This window comes from Desmodus rotundus, chromosome 6, assembly GCF_022682495.2.
Source record: "Desmodus rotundus isolate HL8 chromosome 6, HLdesRot8A.1, whole genome shotgun sequence".
In the NCBI taxonomy this organism is placed as follows: Eukaryota; Metazoa; Chordata; class Mammalia; order Chiroptera; family Phyllostomidae; genus Desmodus; species Desmodus rotundus.
Window position 1 is genome coordinate 89,004,578 of NC_071392.1, and position 17,251 is coordinate 89,021,828.

The 17,251-nt window shown below is 46.6% G+C and overlaps 1 protein-coding gene across 1 annotated transcript in view; it reads left to right on the forward strand.

Annotated features, from left to right (window-relative positions):
- CNTNAP2 (contactin associated protein 2) overlaps positions 1–13,844 on the forward strand; it is a 1,617,197-nt gene extending 1,603,353 nt beyond the window's left edge. The window contains exons 23-24 of the mRNA XM_053926665.1: positions 5,515–5,595; positions 8,934–13,844. Of these exons, the coding sequence (XP_053782640.1) occupies positions 5,515–5,595; positions 8,934–9,133 (281 nt within the window). The 3' untranslated portion in view covers positions 9,134–13,844. The remainder of the gene's footprint in view (positions 1–5,514; positions 5,596–8,933) is intronic.
- The last annotated feature ends 3,407 nt before the right edge of the window (positions 13,845–17,251 follow it).

Consider the following 17,251-nt stretch of genomic DNA (forward strand, 5'->3'; position numbering starts at 1 on the left):
CGCCCACCCCTGCCTCCTGGGCACGTGGTCAGCAGCAGCCTCTCTCAGCACGAAGCAGAAGCCCCTCATGGCGTCAGCATCTCAGTCGACAACTATCTGTTCATGATCTCTTTCTCAGATACCAGTCAGTAGTGAATGCTCAAAGCAAATGAGTTCAAAGGAGTACTTTCCTCCCATACCACTCTAAAGTGAAGGAGGAGAGCATGGTGAGATGGGACAAAGAAGCAGGGAGGCACAAAGGCTCAGATCCACCACAGAGCACAGACCCCGCCACAAACCCGAGCTGCGACTGAAATCCAATTACAACTGACGGCAGTTTTGTCGGCCTGTCTCAGATTGTCACTTCAGGTGCCGAAGCTTGAGTGGTTTCCATGGAGATGTTTTCTCAAGGAGACGTCAGCCACTATCTGGTTTTTTTGTCCCTGATGTATGTCAACCTAAAGCTTTTAGTGCCTTTTATTCAGGGTGGGGGAGTAACGTTAGATCACCTCAATTTATTTTTACATGCGTTTAAACGTGTGTTTTATTTGCAATTGGTTCTGAAGTCTACAATTTTATGTATTTTGAAATGTAATAAATAAGAACCACAACTACCTCATTTATATTCTGTAGTGATAAAAAAGAACAATGCTTTATTATTTCTTATTCTCCCTACCTGCTCAATGGCACAGGAAAGAAATTTGAGGCAAAAGAATTCAAACCTCTTTTTAATATTCTATTCTTAAAACTGTCTTAATTCCACTTACTGTACTTAAGCACCTGCCTTGAAACATCTATTAATTTTTCACATTCTGTAAAGGCAACCAAAAATTACATTCCAACAGAAATGTTTGAAAGCCCAACGGGCGCTCTGCAGGATCTCAAGAGTGTCTCGGGAACGGTGAGCGCCGTTCTCTCTGGGCCAGCCGGGCCCCGGGGGGCTGGTGTCTGGGACCAGGAGCACCGGGTTTCTGTCCTTCTGCGACGCTGGCTCAGTGCCCTCGGTTCACCACACGTTCTGCTGGTACTGCTGCCATGTGGGGCTAGCCTGTGCCACATAAATGTCTCTTCCTGTTCAGCCTTTGCAGCCAGAGCCTTTCCATATCACTGCCCCCCCCCCCAGAGAGCCCCCAACACAGAGAAACAACGGGGCCAAGTCAGTGGGGTGCTCAGTGATGCTGGTGATTGGAGACAGGTCAGCTCAGTGTTTGCAAGTGGTTCTTGGAACCAGTTTCTCGGTGCAAACCCTGACTCCTCCTGTTACTGGTCATGGGGCCTCAGACATGTTTTTAGCTTCCTAAGTGGGATGAATATGCCCATCCCATGGGGGAGTGGGATGAGTTAATGCATGAAAAGGACTTAAAACAGGGCCTGACTTGCAGGAAGTGCTATTATGATTACTTCCTAAACAACTTGTTCCCAAAATTGAATTTCATGTCAACTGACTCTTTGTACCCACAAGAGAAGGGAAGCACGTTCAGGCTGATTCCACCATAACAAACCACCTGCTCTCCTGGGCTCTGTGGAGTTTTGTATGTGACGAAGGTGTAGTCAGTGCAATTGGAGACAAACTGCACGTAATTCTGGAATTCAGAGCTTTACCAGTTGTCACGTATAAACACCCACCCTGGTCACTGGCGGCCTTGGTTGTGTAAGGTGCCTCACGTCTGGGCAGTGGGGTTCAGGGCGGGTCACAGGCACTGGAGCCCCGGTTGTCCCCGCTGCCCAGAGGACGACACCACACTCACCCCTGCCCAGCTCGCAGACAGAAGAGTGATAGACGGACTCTCATGTGCTTCCCTGGTGAATCCTTCCAGGAAGATAGCAAAGGGAAGGGCAGCCTGCCTTAGGAATGGAATAAAGCACCCACCCATGTTTTCGATTCTTTGGTGGGGGAGGGAAGAGCATTCTTACTCACCCAGTTCTAGTATCTGACCATTTTATGGTGTCTGTACAATTATGGGGAACAACTTCCCCTAGGCCTGCTCTTACAAATGTGTGGGCTACTTCCTTTCCCAACCCCCACCTGAAGACGGAGGAAGGGGAAAGGAAACGGGCACCAGTACGGAGCTCTCAGACTGCCCACACACAGAAGGCGGAAGGAGGCCGCTCTGTATGCTGAAGAGCGACTCTGGTCCGTGTCTGCGTACGCTCAGGTCTGTGACGCGTTCACCTTCTCTGGGCGAGAAGGGCCGTGGGACATTCATGGGCTGTGAATTCTCAGCCAGGCTGTTTCCTGAGCAAGGTCGTGGGCAAAGACTCTCTAGTCATCCATTCCCCCAGGAACACGTTCTGTCTGTCCCAAGCTGAGAGGGGAGGGGGGAGCTAATATCCGGGTGGTACAAAGGAAGCAGGGACTATAGGCTAATTGCGATGACCCAGTGAACAGCAAGGGAGATAAGCAGAAACACACGCTTCTAAGAGACTCTAGGTCAGAGTGGTTGGATGCAAGCCTGGTCTTGGGACTGTTAATATCTAAAGTCTCTTTTGAACTACTCACGACGTTTCCCAAAACAGAGGTCCCTTGGTACTGCAGCACCACCCAAATTGCCCTGTTCTCCTGCAAACTTGGGGGTGGGCTGGGGCAGGGAGGTTGGCCACAGAACGTAGTGTGGGTCGTGGATGAGCTCTGTGGTCTGGACCCAGGTGTGTTTCTGGGCGTGTTTCCCTGTATGTGCATTTCCAAGAGGCTCTGGGATTCAAGAGAAAGGAGAATTACAATGAAATCATTTGGAATGTCTCTATTAAAATGGCCATCACTCTGCTTGCCAGAATAAAGTGGATTTGCCGCAAGGAAATAAGCACTCACACGCATGAAGACAGCCAGGCTTGAGTGTAAATAAGGCCATGTACATAGGGATGCTCGTGCAAAAACCAGAAGCCTGCTCTTGCATTTCCCGAGGCCTTCTGTTACACCCGAGGGTTTCCCACCGATTGTTCTTGGAGAATAACCAAAGGCCAGTGGACACCGGAATCGTTAGTAGCCTTTCTGTATTAAAGATACTCATCTCCTTTGCTGGTAAGAATGAGAATGCTGCCTTGCTTTTTAAGGGTCGGGTTGAGTTCAGGCAGCTGGCTTTCAAAATTGCACCAGCATGCGAGACCATTGTTAGAAGAGGCCACGCAAACACGTACACCCCTCTTAATGGACGGTTCCCATTGCACCAGTCAAGGAACATCCAGTATGCTCTGCTCTTTGTCTGCACTATTTGCCATTGGGACTGCAGACATCATGAAGATCGGCCTCTGCCTTTAAGAGCGTGGCTACTGCCTAGGGAGTGACAAGAATTAAGATGACAGCCATTGAAAAGAGGGCCAGACACGCAATCGGAGGTGGCTGAGGATAGCTTCAGGGAAGAGGTGAGATTGGATGGACAGAGAGGAAAGGCACGCCCCAGAGGGCCCCGAGGGGGAGTCAAGGCATGTCGCCTGAGCACCAGGAATCTGTGCAGCTAGGATGCTGAGTTGGGAAAGTGGCTCCGTGTGGGAAGAGGCGGGAGAAACTTCAGCCCAAGGGAAGCCTTGCTGCATTTGCCAGAGAATTCCGTTTTATACCAAAGACAAATAAAATACCTGGACTATTTTCAAATGTTCTCTGCCAGCCCTTGTTGTTCTCCTCGGGTCATCTCAGGTCACCTCCACACCTTCCATGGCTATAATGTCAGTAACCTCAAGGGAACCAGGGAGAGGCCTCTCAATATCTCTCAAAATCTTCATTTTCTGCAGTTCTGTGGATGCAAAGCCATAAAGCAGGCTTTGGAGCAGAGAGAGACTGTGCTGCGTTCTACCATCCACATGACCTGAAGCAGAAAAGCAAACAGTTTCCTAGTTTTGTGGATAGCACGCATTATCACAGAATTACCACTGTGAATTTCTGTCCCCGTCCTTAATGTATTTTGAAGGTTCATATTATTTAAAGGAGGACAGGAGATTTCTGTGTTTTTTCAAAAGCAGCCAAGAACTATGACCCTACTCACAAAGTATCTAAATGTCTAGTAAGTAGACCTCTCCACCTGGGTGTCCAATAGACACCTCAAACTCAGTATGTCCAAATCAAAGCAAATTTTCTCCCCCAGCCCCTAAAAGAGGCTCTTCCTCTCAGAGGCCCTGCCCACCCTGACTGACTGAGGCTAGTGCCTCCACAGCCCACCCAGCACCCTACTTATGTCACTAGATTGAGGCCTGGACCAGTTAAAACCAGCAAATGACGCTGAAAAGTCTCTTCCACGTCCACCAGTTAAAGACTTGGAGGAATGTGGGAAGTCCAGGGACTCGGAGTTCAGTTGTCTGTCATTTGTGCCTTGTTTAGTGTCTGTGGTTCTAATCTCGTCAACGGGTTTGAATGGTACTGATGGCTGAGCTAATTTGGGATATGATGTATCTGGGAAGGAAAAATTCCCTGGGCCTAAGTAAGAATTTCAAGCCCAAGAGAGGAAGGAGCAAATGATGTGTGCTCATGGGGCCCAGGGCCTCCCCTGGGGCGCAGTGTTTTTAGGACCGAGGAGGAGGAAGGATTCTACCTGGTTTGGGTCATTATCTTGGGGTCCCTGGAAGTCTGTAGCTCCAGAAATAAACTAGCCTTAGAAAAGCTGAGTCCTTATTAAGATACTCCTTGGATCCTAACACAAACCTATTTCATCAGTGTGTACACATTTCATTATGCCAAATAACTACTTTAAATGTTTTAACATTAATTGGTGCCGTTCACTAGCCATGGTTCTTATTAGACTAAGGTGATCACCATAGGAGATGCTGCTGCTATTGGAAGATTTACCTGAAAGCTTAACTTCCCAAGCAGAAGTCCAGCAAATACGAAATCATTGTTGAAGTTAAATTAGCTTGTGTAGGTGATAATAGATATTCTCCTGACCTACAGACAGGCTTCAGGATCTGTTTGCCTTTCACAAGCTTTAAATTTATTTTATCTTAGAGAAACATCTAAGCTTAATACAACTGATCCTTATTTTTTCATAATAGGGGAAGAGAGTATTTATTACCCAATTAATAGTCTTCTCACCTCTCATGCAATATCAGTCCCTTATAAAACATTCGTGAAGTGTACGGTGTTTTATTAGAGCCATGTAAAACATTAACATCCAGAGGTGATTACTTTTTAAATGAATGCTGCACATTATAGAAAGCCCATCTATGCGTACAGCCGAGGCCACCAGTTTTGGGTGGGATAACAGTAGATAGGAGGCAGGCTCCAGCCAAACTGAAGAAAAGGCATGGTAACGCATAAGCTTGTCTGTCGGTGGGACTGGAGCAGGCAGCCCGGGTAGTTCAAGGTTCTCTGCTGTTCCTCCAGAGGGGGTGTAGTGCGTACCCGGGCCTCGTGCGGGGGAAGCCAGCAGGTGCACAGGCAGGACCCTGTGATCCTTGGAAACAGTAACCAGACGGGCCGGGTGTCTGAAATGGAGATCTCGTTTGGGAAAGCAGGAAGGGAAGACTACTACCAATAGACAGGTGTCAGATTACTTGGGATCAACGGTATGCCTCACCCTCCGACCTGACTTTTCATTTCTTTCCCTACAGCCAGTGCTGATTTTCCGTACAATCCAGGTCAAGGCCAAGCTATAAGAAATGGAGTCAACAGAAACTCGGCCATCATTGGAGGTAGGTGGCGGAGAGAGCAGCCTTTCGGGTGACTCCTCACCTGCAGGAGCGGTCGTTTTCACGTAGACCATAGTTCAGGGGAAACTAGTCGTCTAAGTTTCTGTGACTCGTGTGCTAGTTAAATGTGGCTCCAGACTGTGAAGTGCACGTGTGGCTAAGCGGTGGTAAAAGTGACCTGGCTGCTCTCTGATGCAGACTCCTAAAAGAATGAGCTGGCCGGCATCTTCACCTGTAAGTAGGCAGCTGAGGCCATAGCCAGGACATTTCTGTTTTCCCTCCTGTCTTTTTTTACCCCTTCTCTCATGTCCCAAATGGTCCAGGATAGCTCACTGCAAAAATGGGAAGGGCTGTACCAGTCCAGTTTAGGCTATCCAGTTTACCCCAGTCTTTTCTGACCATGGCTACCTGCAGAGTAACTGGACTCTCCTGATATAGTCCGTCCCATTTGGATCAGTATTGATAACCCTGCTGCCCTTGCCTCCTCCGCTCCTGGCTTCTGCCTTAGTTCACAAAAGTGTTTCTGCCTCTCTGCGTATAGCATGCATAGATACATTTTATGTATAAGTAAAACAGTATTATATATAATGCTGCTTACTCACAATTCCAAAGCTTGGTATAATCCTTATCTCGTTGTCCTTTGCCTGGTTAAGATCGACTTATCGAAGTATAACAGGTCAGTGATTCTGACACTCACACACCCCTAACCACCACAATGAAGACACAGGACATTCCCTTCCACAAAAAGTTCTCCTACGCCCTTTTGTGGCCCACTCTTCCCCTTGCAAGGCAGAGCACCTCCCAAGCACGGCAGCCTCTGGGTTGCTTTTTCTCACATCGATTACTTTTCCCTCTTTTAGAGTTTCATGTAAATGGAGTCACGTAGTGAGTGATCTATTGTGCCTTATTTCTTCCGTTCCGCATAACGTTTCTGAGATCTGTCCACATTGTTGCGTATCAGTAGTTCGTTATTTTTGCTGCCAACTTGTATTCCATTTTATGAATGTGCCACAACTTGTTTCATCTACTCTCGTGTCGATAGATGTTTGGTTTGTTTCCCCATTCGGACTATTTTGAATAAAGCTGCTATGAATATTCTTGTACAAATCTTGTATGAATGTAAGTTTTCATTTCTCTTTGGTACGTTCTAGGAGTGCAATTGCTGGATAGACAGTAGGTATTTAACTTTACAAGAAAATGCCATTTAGTTTTCCAAGATGATTGGACCATTTTACATTCCCGTAATCAATACCCAAAAGGTTAAGTTTCTCCACAGTCTCTTCAGCACTTGGTATTGTCAGTTTTCTCAGTTTTAGCCTCTCTGCTGGATGAGTACTGGTATCTCATTGTGGTTTGAATGCGCGATTATCTGATGACTGGTCGTGATGAACACCTTTCCATAGACATACTGTCATTTGTAAACCTTCTGTGAAGTATGTGTCTAAATCATCCTCCAATAAAAGACTGTTGGAGTGTTTGGCTTCTTGCTATTGATTTGTAAGAGTTCTTTTTCTATTCAGGAGACATATGTATTGTGAATATTTTCTCCTAGTCCATGACTTGCCTTTTCATTTTCTCAGTGGTATTTTTTGAAATGCAGGAGGTGTTAACTTTGATAAGGTCCAATTTTTCTAATCTTTTTATATTTGTGATTTTTTTTAAAAAGTCCTATCTAAGAAATCTGCCTACACCACGGTTGTAAAGATTTTCTTCTTTTATGTTTTATAGCTTTAGTTTTTATTATTAAGTCTACAATCACTTTGAGTTAATGTTTGTACATAGTAGGAGGTAAAGGTCAAAGTCATCACTTTCCAAATAAATACCCAGTAGGTCCAAGACCACTTGTTGAAAAAGACAAGATAATTTCCTTGGCACTTTTGGCAAAAATCAATAACCATATGGCGTGTGTCTATTTTGTGAACTCTCTATTCTGTTTGTTTGTTTGTTTGTTTTTATCTATATAACTTTCCTTAGTCAATACCATGCTTGCTTTATTGTTGAATCTTTATAATAAGTCCTGGAATAAGCCATATAAGCTCTCCAATTATTTCTTTTTCCAAAATTATTTTGACTATTCTGAGTCCTTTTCATTGCCATACAAAATTTATAATCAGGTTATAAATTTCTACCAAAAAAAATTTGGCTGTGGTTTTCATCAGGATTGCATTAGAGCTACAAATGAACATCTTGACAATATTGACCTTGAACATGGTACATCCTCCATTTACTTAGGGCCTCTTCAGTTCCTCTCAGCAAGGTTTTATGGTTTTCAATGCACAGTCTTGAGTGACTTCATTCAGTTTGTTCTATTATAAATGGTATTTTTTTTACTTTTATTTTCCTAGTGTTTCTTGCTCATATATAAAAATACAGTTGACTGTTGTGTGTTGACTTTCTTTCCTGTGACTTTGCTAAATTCACTGTTAGTTCTGGCAGCATTTTTTTATTCCTTAGAGTTTTCTACTTAGATAAGCATGTCATCTGAGAATAAAGAGAGTTTTTACTTCTTCCCAATCTGTACTCTTTTTATTTCTTTTTCTTGTGATATTGCACTGGCTAGGGCTTCCAGTGCAATTGTGGATAAAAGTGTTAACAGCTGACATTCTTGCATTTTTCCATATTTTAGGGAGAATGTGTTTAACCTTTCACCATTAAGGAGGATATTAGCTATAGGTTTCTCATAGATCCCTTCATCAGCCTGAGATAGTTCCCTCTTATCGATAGTTCCCTGAGAGGTTTGATGATGAATGGGTGAAGTTTGTCATGTGCTTTTTCTGCATCTTTTGAGATGATCGTATATTTTTTCTCATTTATTTGCCTAATGTAAATTACATTACTTTATTTTTTAATGTTAAACCCATATTGTTTAATGTTGATTCCTAGAATCAACACCACTTTGTCATAATATATTCTTTTTACATATTGCTGGGTTTCATTTGCTAAAACTTTATTAAAGAGGAATAATGCTCAACAGTTTTCTTTTATCGTAATGTATCTGGTTTTAATGTCAGGACAATACTGGCCTCATAAAATGACTTGATTAAAATGTGTAGGTTTAGTATTAGCTGCTTGGGTCAAGTTTGTTAATAGTGTTTTTTAGGCCTTCTGTATTCTTACTGATTTTCTCTTTAATTGGGCTATCAATTACTGAGAAAAGAGTATGGAAATCTCCAAGTGTAATTGTGACTTGGTCTAATTCTCCTTTCAATCCCGTGAGGGTTTGGAGTTGGTTTTGTGTTTTTTTATGGGAGATGATAGTATCTGAGGGAACCATGGTGAGGGGGGAAAGCTGGGGGAAATGCAAGATTCGCTGAACCTGTCGCCTGTCCTGTCTCCACCAGGCGTCATTGCTGTGGTGATCTTCACCATCCTCTGCACCTTGGTCTTCCTCATTCGGTACATGTTCCGCCACAAAGGAACCTACCACACCAACGAGGCGAAGGGAGCGGAGTCCGCCGAGAGCGCAGATGCTGCCATCATGAACAACGACCCCAACTTCACAGAGACCATTGACGAGAGCAAAAAGGAGTGGCTCATTTGAGGGGTGGCTCTTTGGCATTGGGAGAGGGAGGGGGAGGGGAAGGGAACAAAAGCACCCTGCTTCATACTCTTGGGCACATCCTTTAAAATATCAGCACAAGTTGGGGGAGGCAAGCTACAGAAAATTCTTGAGACTGATCGCTGCACACACACAAAAAGTAATACTTTTTAATATTTCTTTATAGCTGAGTTTTCCCTTCTGTATCAAAAAATAATAATAATACAGAAATGCTTTTAGAGTTTAAGCAATGGTTGAAGTTTGTAGATAATATCTGTTCTATTTTGTGTGTGTTTAGAGGTGTTCTAAAAACTCACGGTAACAGGGCAAGTTTTCTACATTTTTAGGAGCCCTTAGAAGGTGGATCTTTTTTTCTTGAGGAAAGCTGATGCGCAGACACGTGGCCCCCAGCGCACTCCTCCTTTTGCGTATAGTCAGCTGTTAATGGGCTATCGCAGTTACTAGTTCACATTCATACATTGTTTCTTTTGGTGTCCTGTGAATTGGAGAAGGAAAGAAAGGGGCAAAGAGAAGCTGTTATTCACCAGATTTCAAAGAGACCTCACTCTCTGCCAGTTTTCCAAGAGCCCCTGCCTGACGCAGTCAGAGGAAGCGGGTGTGTGGCAGCTGCTAGGACCAGCGACACAACGGACAGAAGCCGGAAGTGCCAGGGCGAGCACTTTCCCATCAGGGTGGTCGGTTTCATCCTTCACCGAATCCTACGAGACCACATCATTCTGTGTTTGTGGTCTCAGACCGTTCTATGTCTGTACCCGCCACTGGTGACCAACTGTGACAAGAGACTTTTCCTCGGCTTCACGTACAACGTACCGGTTCCCTTCTGTGGATGTGTATGCACCTCACGGGGGGAACCAGAGCCGGATGTCGCAATTTGTTTCCTCTGTTTCTCTCGTAGTTGTAGCAAGAGTATAGACACTTTCTGGTGAATGCATAAAGAAGGTGGTCCTCATTTTACTTTGTCTCTAGTTTTTAAGTCCTTGTGACAAAAATCGCAGACAGTGACCGGACACACCACAATAAAGCCAAGTTATGACTGCTATTGTTATTTATGCTCTCTGGAATCATCAGGAAAAAAAAACACTGCCGTGTTTTAAGTCATCTGCGCCCGGATTGTTCTATCTGCAATAGACACGCTGCCTTGATTCTGGACCTGCTTTGGCAGGTGCGTCTGGAGCTCTGGTTCAACACCAGCCTGGTCCCCGGTTGTCGCTTCTCAGAGAGTGCACCTGTCTAGTCCATCACCCCTCAGTTTAATCAGGAATCTTGACCAACTTATTTCAACAAATAACTCGTTGGTTTTATTTAAAAATAATAGACAGTATGTAAACCAATGGTTCAAAGCTCCTATTGGACATCTAAAAAATAATTTCATTTATTAAGTAAAAGATTGCACAAAAGTTATTTCTAGAATAACTACCATGTACAGTCATTACAGTTCAGGCTCTTAGACTTAATGCTTTTTAAATTTCTTTAGACTCCCAACATTCGATCACCTTTTTCCTTCCCCCGCTAGGTGAGGTGAGGCTAGAAAGGTATGGTGCTATTTTTCTGATAGCCTGCCTCCGTAAAGTGGAAATTCTAGTTTGCTTGGGTCGTACATACACCCTTTCCAAGATGCTTGGTATGCCTAACTTATTGCAGGGCCTCAGTGCCTTGAGCAGGGAAGGTATTACCCAGAGCTGCCAGGGCACATGGCGCGAGAACGGGGCACACTCCACAGGAGGCTCTGGGCCCTTTCAAGTCAGGGTAGCAGAACCAACAGGAGCCCGAATACCCTTCCCAATTGCTGACCTCAGGCATGTTCATGGACCCCCTGCTCTGAGAGCAGCCTTCATCCCTCTTCCATAAAACGCATCACAAACGAAAAGCAACTAACAGGACGAAATATCAGCGCTGTAACCTTTACAAACTACGCTGGAAACAAAGGCTGTTGACTGAACCGAGGTGACTGCCGTCTGGGGTTCTTTTATTATCGTCAGATTGAAAAAGCGAATTTGAGATGTTACATTACAGAAAGGTTTCCGATTGCTAAAAACCACAATTTTTAAAAAGGCATCACCTTTGTACCTAACAAATCATGATGGACATTGATTACTTCTTGCATCTCCCTTGATAGCTCCGTTCTCTGTGGGTTGTCCCAGCACTTCCCCTCTCCTCCCCAGATGGTTAAGGAATGAAAACAATCAAAACATCCTCTGAGCTAAAATGTCTCAGCCTTCCTCTTTTCTCTCCTCTTTCCACTTCCCTGCTACAAAATGTTAAAAGTAATACCCCACACTTCTCTGACTAAATTTCCACACCAAGGGCTCTGGAATGCCTGCCGGGATGGCCGTCACTGGGGACAGTTAGCATGCAGAGAGGTGTGACAGTCTCTGCCCTTAAAGGGGTTGCCCTCCGGCCAGCAGACAGGACACAACAAGGTGGATAAGGTACTAAGTGTCAAATGAGGCTGCAAATCTTGGCTTCTGTTCGGGACTGTGGGCTTCTCGGTAATTCCTAAGTCTGTTTGTGAAGGCTGCTTCCAGCACATTCTAAGTGGTAAATCATTTGCTTATGTGAAGAAAGGAAACCACTTTTCCCCAGCTCCCTCCCTCAGGAGTGTAGGATGGTGCAGCCCGGGCAGTGGGGCCGCTCTCAGCGCCCACAGTCTTGCTTGTCAGTCACAGCCCCCAGGGTCTTGACGCCCACTGTCCCATGCCTTATCAGCCAAGCTCAGAGGCCCGTGGCAGTGCATCTTTACATAAGAACAGACAAAAAAAATAAAAGTGTTGTAGGGCTGTCCATGCAGGAAACGTCTCCTGTGTACAAAGCAAGCACCTATGTTTTGAGAAGCCAGGAGTGAGGCCTTTGAATGAATGAAAGATCAGTGCCATTGTAAGCTCTCAAATAAGATATTCCCTGGAGCTTGAGGAAGCTCGCTGCATTTTAGGGTTAAGCTCTTCTCTGGCCCTTCTTTGTAAGACTGTGTTTTCCCTCCTGGCTTTCAACCACCCACTCAGAAAGGAGACTTAGGGGAAGTGTTGCTGAAGAGCTGGAAACGAGAGTGTGGAGTGCCTTCATTGGGAAATGTCCTGTCGCTCTGCACTTGACAGATGAGCAGGAATTCAGGGGCACGGGAGAAAGACTTGGCATAAGCCGAGGAGACTTCATGTTACTGTGGAACCGCTGGGCGGCAGCTGAGAGCTGGCGCAAAGGCACCAGCTGCGCCCAGCATGCACTTGAGGGGAAAGCTAACAGCCACCAAATATGAAAGCACAGCGTCAGGGTAAGTCAGGGAGAAACATGGACTTCCTTCTACAACAGGGTCAGCGTTTTTCTAGTCTTCCACTTGTTCCTACGGTGTAAATGTTTTCATGGGTCCTTTATGTCTCCCACCTGCAAACGATTAGCACCTGATTTGAACCTCTTCCTTTGTTTTCCTCTTCACCATCCTACCAAGCCATTTTCAAAAAGAGGGGCAGCAAATTATCAAATTGAATTATTAATTTGAATTCCAGTTAGCCGAAACAGGTCACATACTGCTAGTTCCAATAGATCAGGAAGTAGGTAAGAAATCCATGGCCACCATTTTTTTAATGGTATTTGGGGAGTGAGGACCCCGATAGGGCCCTAACCCTTTCTCTCTCTCCCTGCCTTGCTGTGTGACCTTCGCCAAGTGGCCAAACTTCTGTCCTCCTTTGCCTGGGTTTAAGTTACTTTATGCGACAGTCTTGAGGTGCACTGATTCTTGACCGCAGAACACTGAAATGCAAACACGAAGGCCCGAGTCCGTGGAGCCTAGCAGAAGACGCGCTTTCTGGCTTGCGGTTGTGGACGTGTCTAGGAAGGCAGAGACATGCGGGGCATTGCTGAACAGCAGCTACATTATTCGTGAGGTAGGCTGCCCGGGAACTAACCCGTCGGCACAGCAGGGGGCCACACAGCCCAAGACCGGAGAAATCAGGCTGCACACACCTAGGGCCCTTGGGTCCCCCTGCGAGCCACGCAGCGTACCCCCGCCCTCCGTGGTACTGGACTGGCTGAGAAATGAGACAACACGAAAAACAAATGCAGCTTTTTGCGTAGCCTGCTGACTCTGCGTGGTAACATTGGAAACCTCGGCCTCCTTTCCCAGCAGTGCTTTCTGGAGACAAGTGGTATGTATGTACAACAGCTCGTCCATGAAATAGGGAAACCATGCTGAAAAGCCGGTTAACTCCTGCTGAGGACAGAGGGGCACCCCGGCATTGACCTCTAGCGTGTGTCCACAAGTTTGTCTTCCAGATGAACTCGTGCTTTCAGACCAGGGCTCTGCAGACAGTCTGCACCTTTTCCAAGCCTCAGCTTCTTTCCGCTGAGTGCTGGACCGCAGTGGCCACGAAAACACGGAGGCCCCTCTCAGATAGGCCCAGAGGTAGTTCCCAGTGTCACCGACTCTGAGTTTCATTTCTTCGGGTCTTTCATTTGTTCAGTGAGCGTGGTGACTTCTGAGGTTAGCGTCGTGAAAAGTTGGGCTAAATATTCTTTCTGTAAAGTCAGGGTTCCCTCCCTGTGAAATAACACGGAATTTCACTCTCTAAAAGCAACAGCATGTAAACTAGAATGAACGAAGGGAATTATGTATGTATGCCTAATATTCTTTGTGAATGTCTTTCATTTAACTAAAACTATATTAGACACCAGATTGATAAATAAAAAAAATCCAAAATAGTTTTAATTATCCTAAAAGCGATTCTTTGTGTTTTGTTCAACTGCGATTCTCGTAGAAGCAGCCGTCAGCTTTCAGCTAAGACAGCTCCAAGCCCAGAATATACATGTCAGGGGAATGTAACCTTTCCAGAGGCCGGGAAGATACGGCCCCTCCTCAAATATGGGTATTACATGGACGTACCCACCATGGACCTTCCTTGGCCACACACTCCTCCCCTCTCGCGTTGTTCTTAGAGTGGCTTGCTGGGCATTGGCTTCCCGTGTGGGTCTAATGTACACACAGCTTGTTAAAATGTGGTTGCAGTTCAGCGAGGCCCAGAGTGTATTCTGAGCCTTATTTGAAATGAGGAAGTCACACTGGCTGATGGACACACGGACGCAGGCCAGTGAACCAGACAACAGGGACTTGAGCTGCGTCTGGAGGTGCGAATCTTTCTAACTGTACTTGGTGTGTAGAAAGAGCTGCCGTCCTGACTTATTACTCCCACTTTCTAGTCTTCTCTTAGCATTGGGAAGCCACTTCCTTTCAATCAGTTCTCAGTGGAGCCTTTAAACGTACACCAAGTAGTGTGAAGTGCAGCTAAAAGCCCGGCCTCTCTGTTCTTCAGCGATCCCCAAGGCCCGTGGAAAGCTAGAGCACCCCAATCTATTTAGGAGACATTGTGCCATGAGGTTCTTGGTCATGATTCTGCTCCCAGCAGGTGCAAGGAGAATGTCATAAAGTCCCTTGAGAACGGACAATGAGTCCTTCTAAACGTTCGCAACAAACCATGTTTAAAGAGGGAGTCAGCAAGTCCAGGCTTTCCCGTCCACGACAGGCTTTACCGTTTGAGTCAGGATGTGCTGACTTCCTTTCCCACGAACCCGTGTACATGGAGACTGGTGAGTTCCCAGAGGGGAGGGACTTTGTTTTGCATAAGGTAAGGTTTGTTAAATGATGGGGGGTGGAGGGGCAGGGAAGGCTAGAAGGGGGAGTTATTCGGGGGTATGTTGAAGAAAATGTATCTAATTTGACTCTTTGTTAGTGATAACATGGCATGATGGACTTACCAGAACACAGAAAAGAGGAAATAATTGTATTATTATTTTCTGAGAAAGGGTGTATGTCCTTCGAAGGAGCCCATGTATGAACGCTAACTCTGTAAAGCAAGCCTTGGATGAGTAGCCCTTGGTGTGGGCCCACCTTGCATGGGTGGCTCTGACAACGCTGAATGCAGTGAGGCCTGGGATGATCCTCTACCTGACGATGCCTGCCTGCCCGCACCCCGCTGCTCCCTCCACGAGCGGCTCGCCGGGCCGGCCACGGGACACAGCTCGAAGCAGTTTACCAGGAAGACAGCGCAGGGTTTGTTTTCTGATCACGCGTCCGCGATCTTCCCATTCGTCTTATTTATCCTCTGGGTACGTGGGGGAGAAAAACCCGCTTCGCTCAGGGGAAATAAGCATGCGTGTCAAGTCTCCACCGAAGGAATGAAATGAATGGTTTTTAATGTCCCCTGAATTGAAGCAGGAGAAAGTGAGTCATTTCTCCTAAAAATAGAAATTCGACTGGTAAAATTTAAATTAAGATGTGACAGAGATGAAAGAGGCCTAGACAATGAAAATAATGAATTTATTGTGTGTTCACAAAGAGAAATGTGGAAGATAAAATTCTTCCGTCCGGCAGGAAGGTGATGGCTGAAATGGGAGGCCAGGGGCAAGCTTTTGAGTGACTGGGGGTACAGAGGGGGTCCATCTGAGCCTCCTCCCTAAAACCTGGGAGAGCGAGACCAGGGGCCGCCTCGGAAGCCAGAAAGAGGGCACATTTAGAACAAATAAAGGAAAAGCTGTCTTCCAGGGCAGCTAGTAAGAAGTATTGCAAGCAAAAACAAAAACAAATAATTATCTTCCAAGAATGATGGAGACCATTTCCATAATTACCCCGCTCCATGAATTTTAAAGGGAAATCAAATTAGGGGCCCAGTTTATTCAATGAATATTCATGGAGTCCCTCCAACAACAGCGCGTGGCGCTCTCTGGACTCGGGACTCGCTCTCTGGAGACCGAGACAGGCACATCCCTGCTCGTGTGGAGCGCAGGTTCCAGTGGGAGGAAAAAGACACTAGGCCAACAAATAAACAAATATGCAAGAAAACCTCATTTCTAGGCAGGAAACTAATTTTAATTCATTTGAGTGGGACGCTGTGACCACTCTGGACCGTTAACTCCCGTGGGCGGTGAGGGAGGGCTTCTCTGTGCAGGGGACTGGAGCCTTGCGAGGATGAGAGAGGACCTCGGTCTAGTCGAGGGAACAGCTGGTGCAAAGGCCCTGAGGGAGCGATGGGCATGGAGTTTGAGATACAGAGAGGGCGAGCATGTCTGGGAGAAGATGCCACCACACAGATTCAGAGCTGGAGAAGTGAAAAAAACAATAACTTGAAGATTTTTTGGTAGGGGGGGGGAGACAGAGAATACGAGAACGAGAGAGAAGTTCACTTACAAGGAATTGGCTCGTGCGACTGTAACTGCAGCTGGTAAGTCCCAAATGCATAGGTCAGCTTCACGGCTGGAAACTCGGCAGGACTTCTGAGTTAGAGGCTTGAGGCAGAATGCCTCTTTTCCCAGGACTCCTCGGTGTTTGCTCTGAAGGCCTTCCACTGATTGGGTGAGGCCCACCCACACTAAGGTTGTAAATGTTAATCCCACCTACAGAATAAATACCCTCACAGCAACATCCAGGCTCCTGTTGGACCAAAGACCCGGGCACCGGAGCCTGGACACAGAAAACCAACCATCAGAGAGGGTCCCTCTCAGGCACCTCAGGGTGGAAAGCAGAATTGTTTAGTACGCTTTTGTGTTTGAGGCAAATCATTTAGTCTTATTTTTCCAGGTGTGTCAACAGAGACTCCAAGTTCAGCTAAAATCGCACCATCTCAAACAAACAGTGACCGGTTCCTTGACAGGATGGGAAACCCGAAAATGCAGCAGAAGCAAGCAAAGGTGTCAGGGCCGGTGAGTCCCTGAGGGAGGTGAGGCCATCCGGCTGGAGGTGGGGCGAGGGGCCAGGTGCCCAGTCGGGGAGTGCCCAGCCTGTGCCCTTCTGCCGGACTGCACTCCCTGGCCTTCACAGGGTGACACCCACCTCCTCCTGGCCCAGCCCCGAGGGGACACTATTGGCCTTCAGGGCACACCAGAGGTTTAGGCAGCTTCCCAGTCCTGAGGTCCCAGGTTCAGAGGTTGCTGACGGGCAAGGATGGGGACGGAGGCCCCATGGTGGTCTGTGGCCTGTGGGGCCCTGCTCCAGGGCAGGCAGGCATCCTCATGCCTCAGGCTTGGCAGGCTGCTCCCCTCGTCCCGTCTCGCTCCAGGGGAGAGGGGCTCACAGCTGGACTCTGCGTCACAGGTGGCCTGCCAGACATTCGCTGTGAGTAA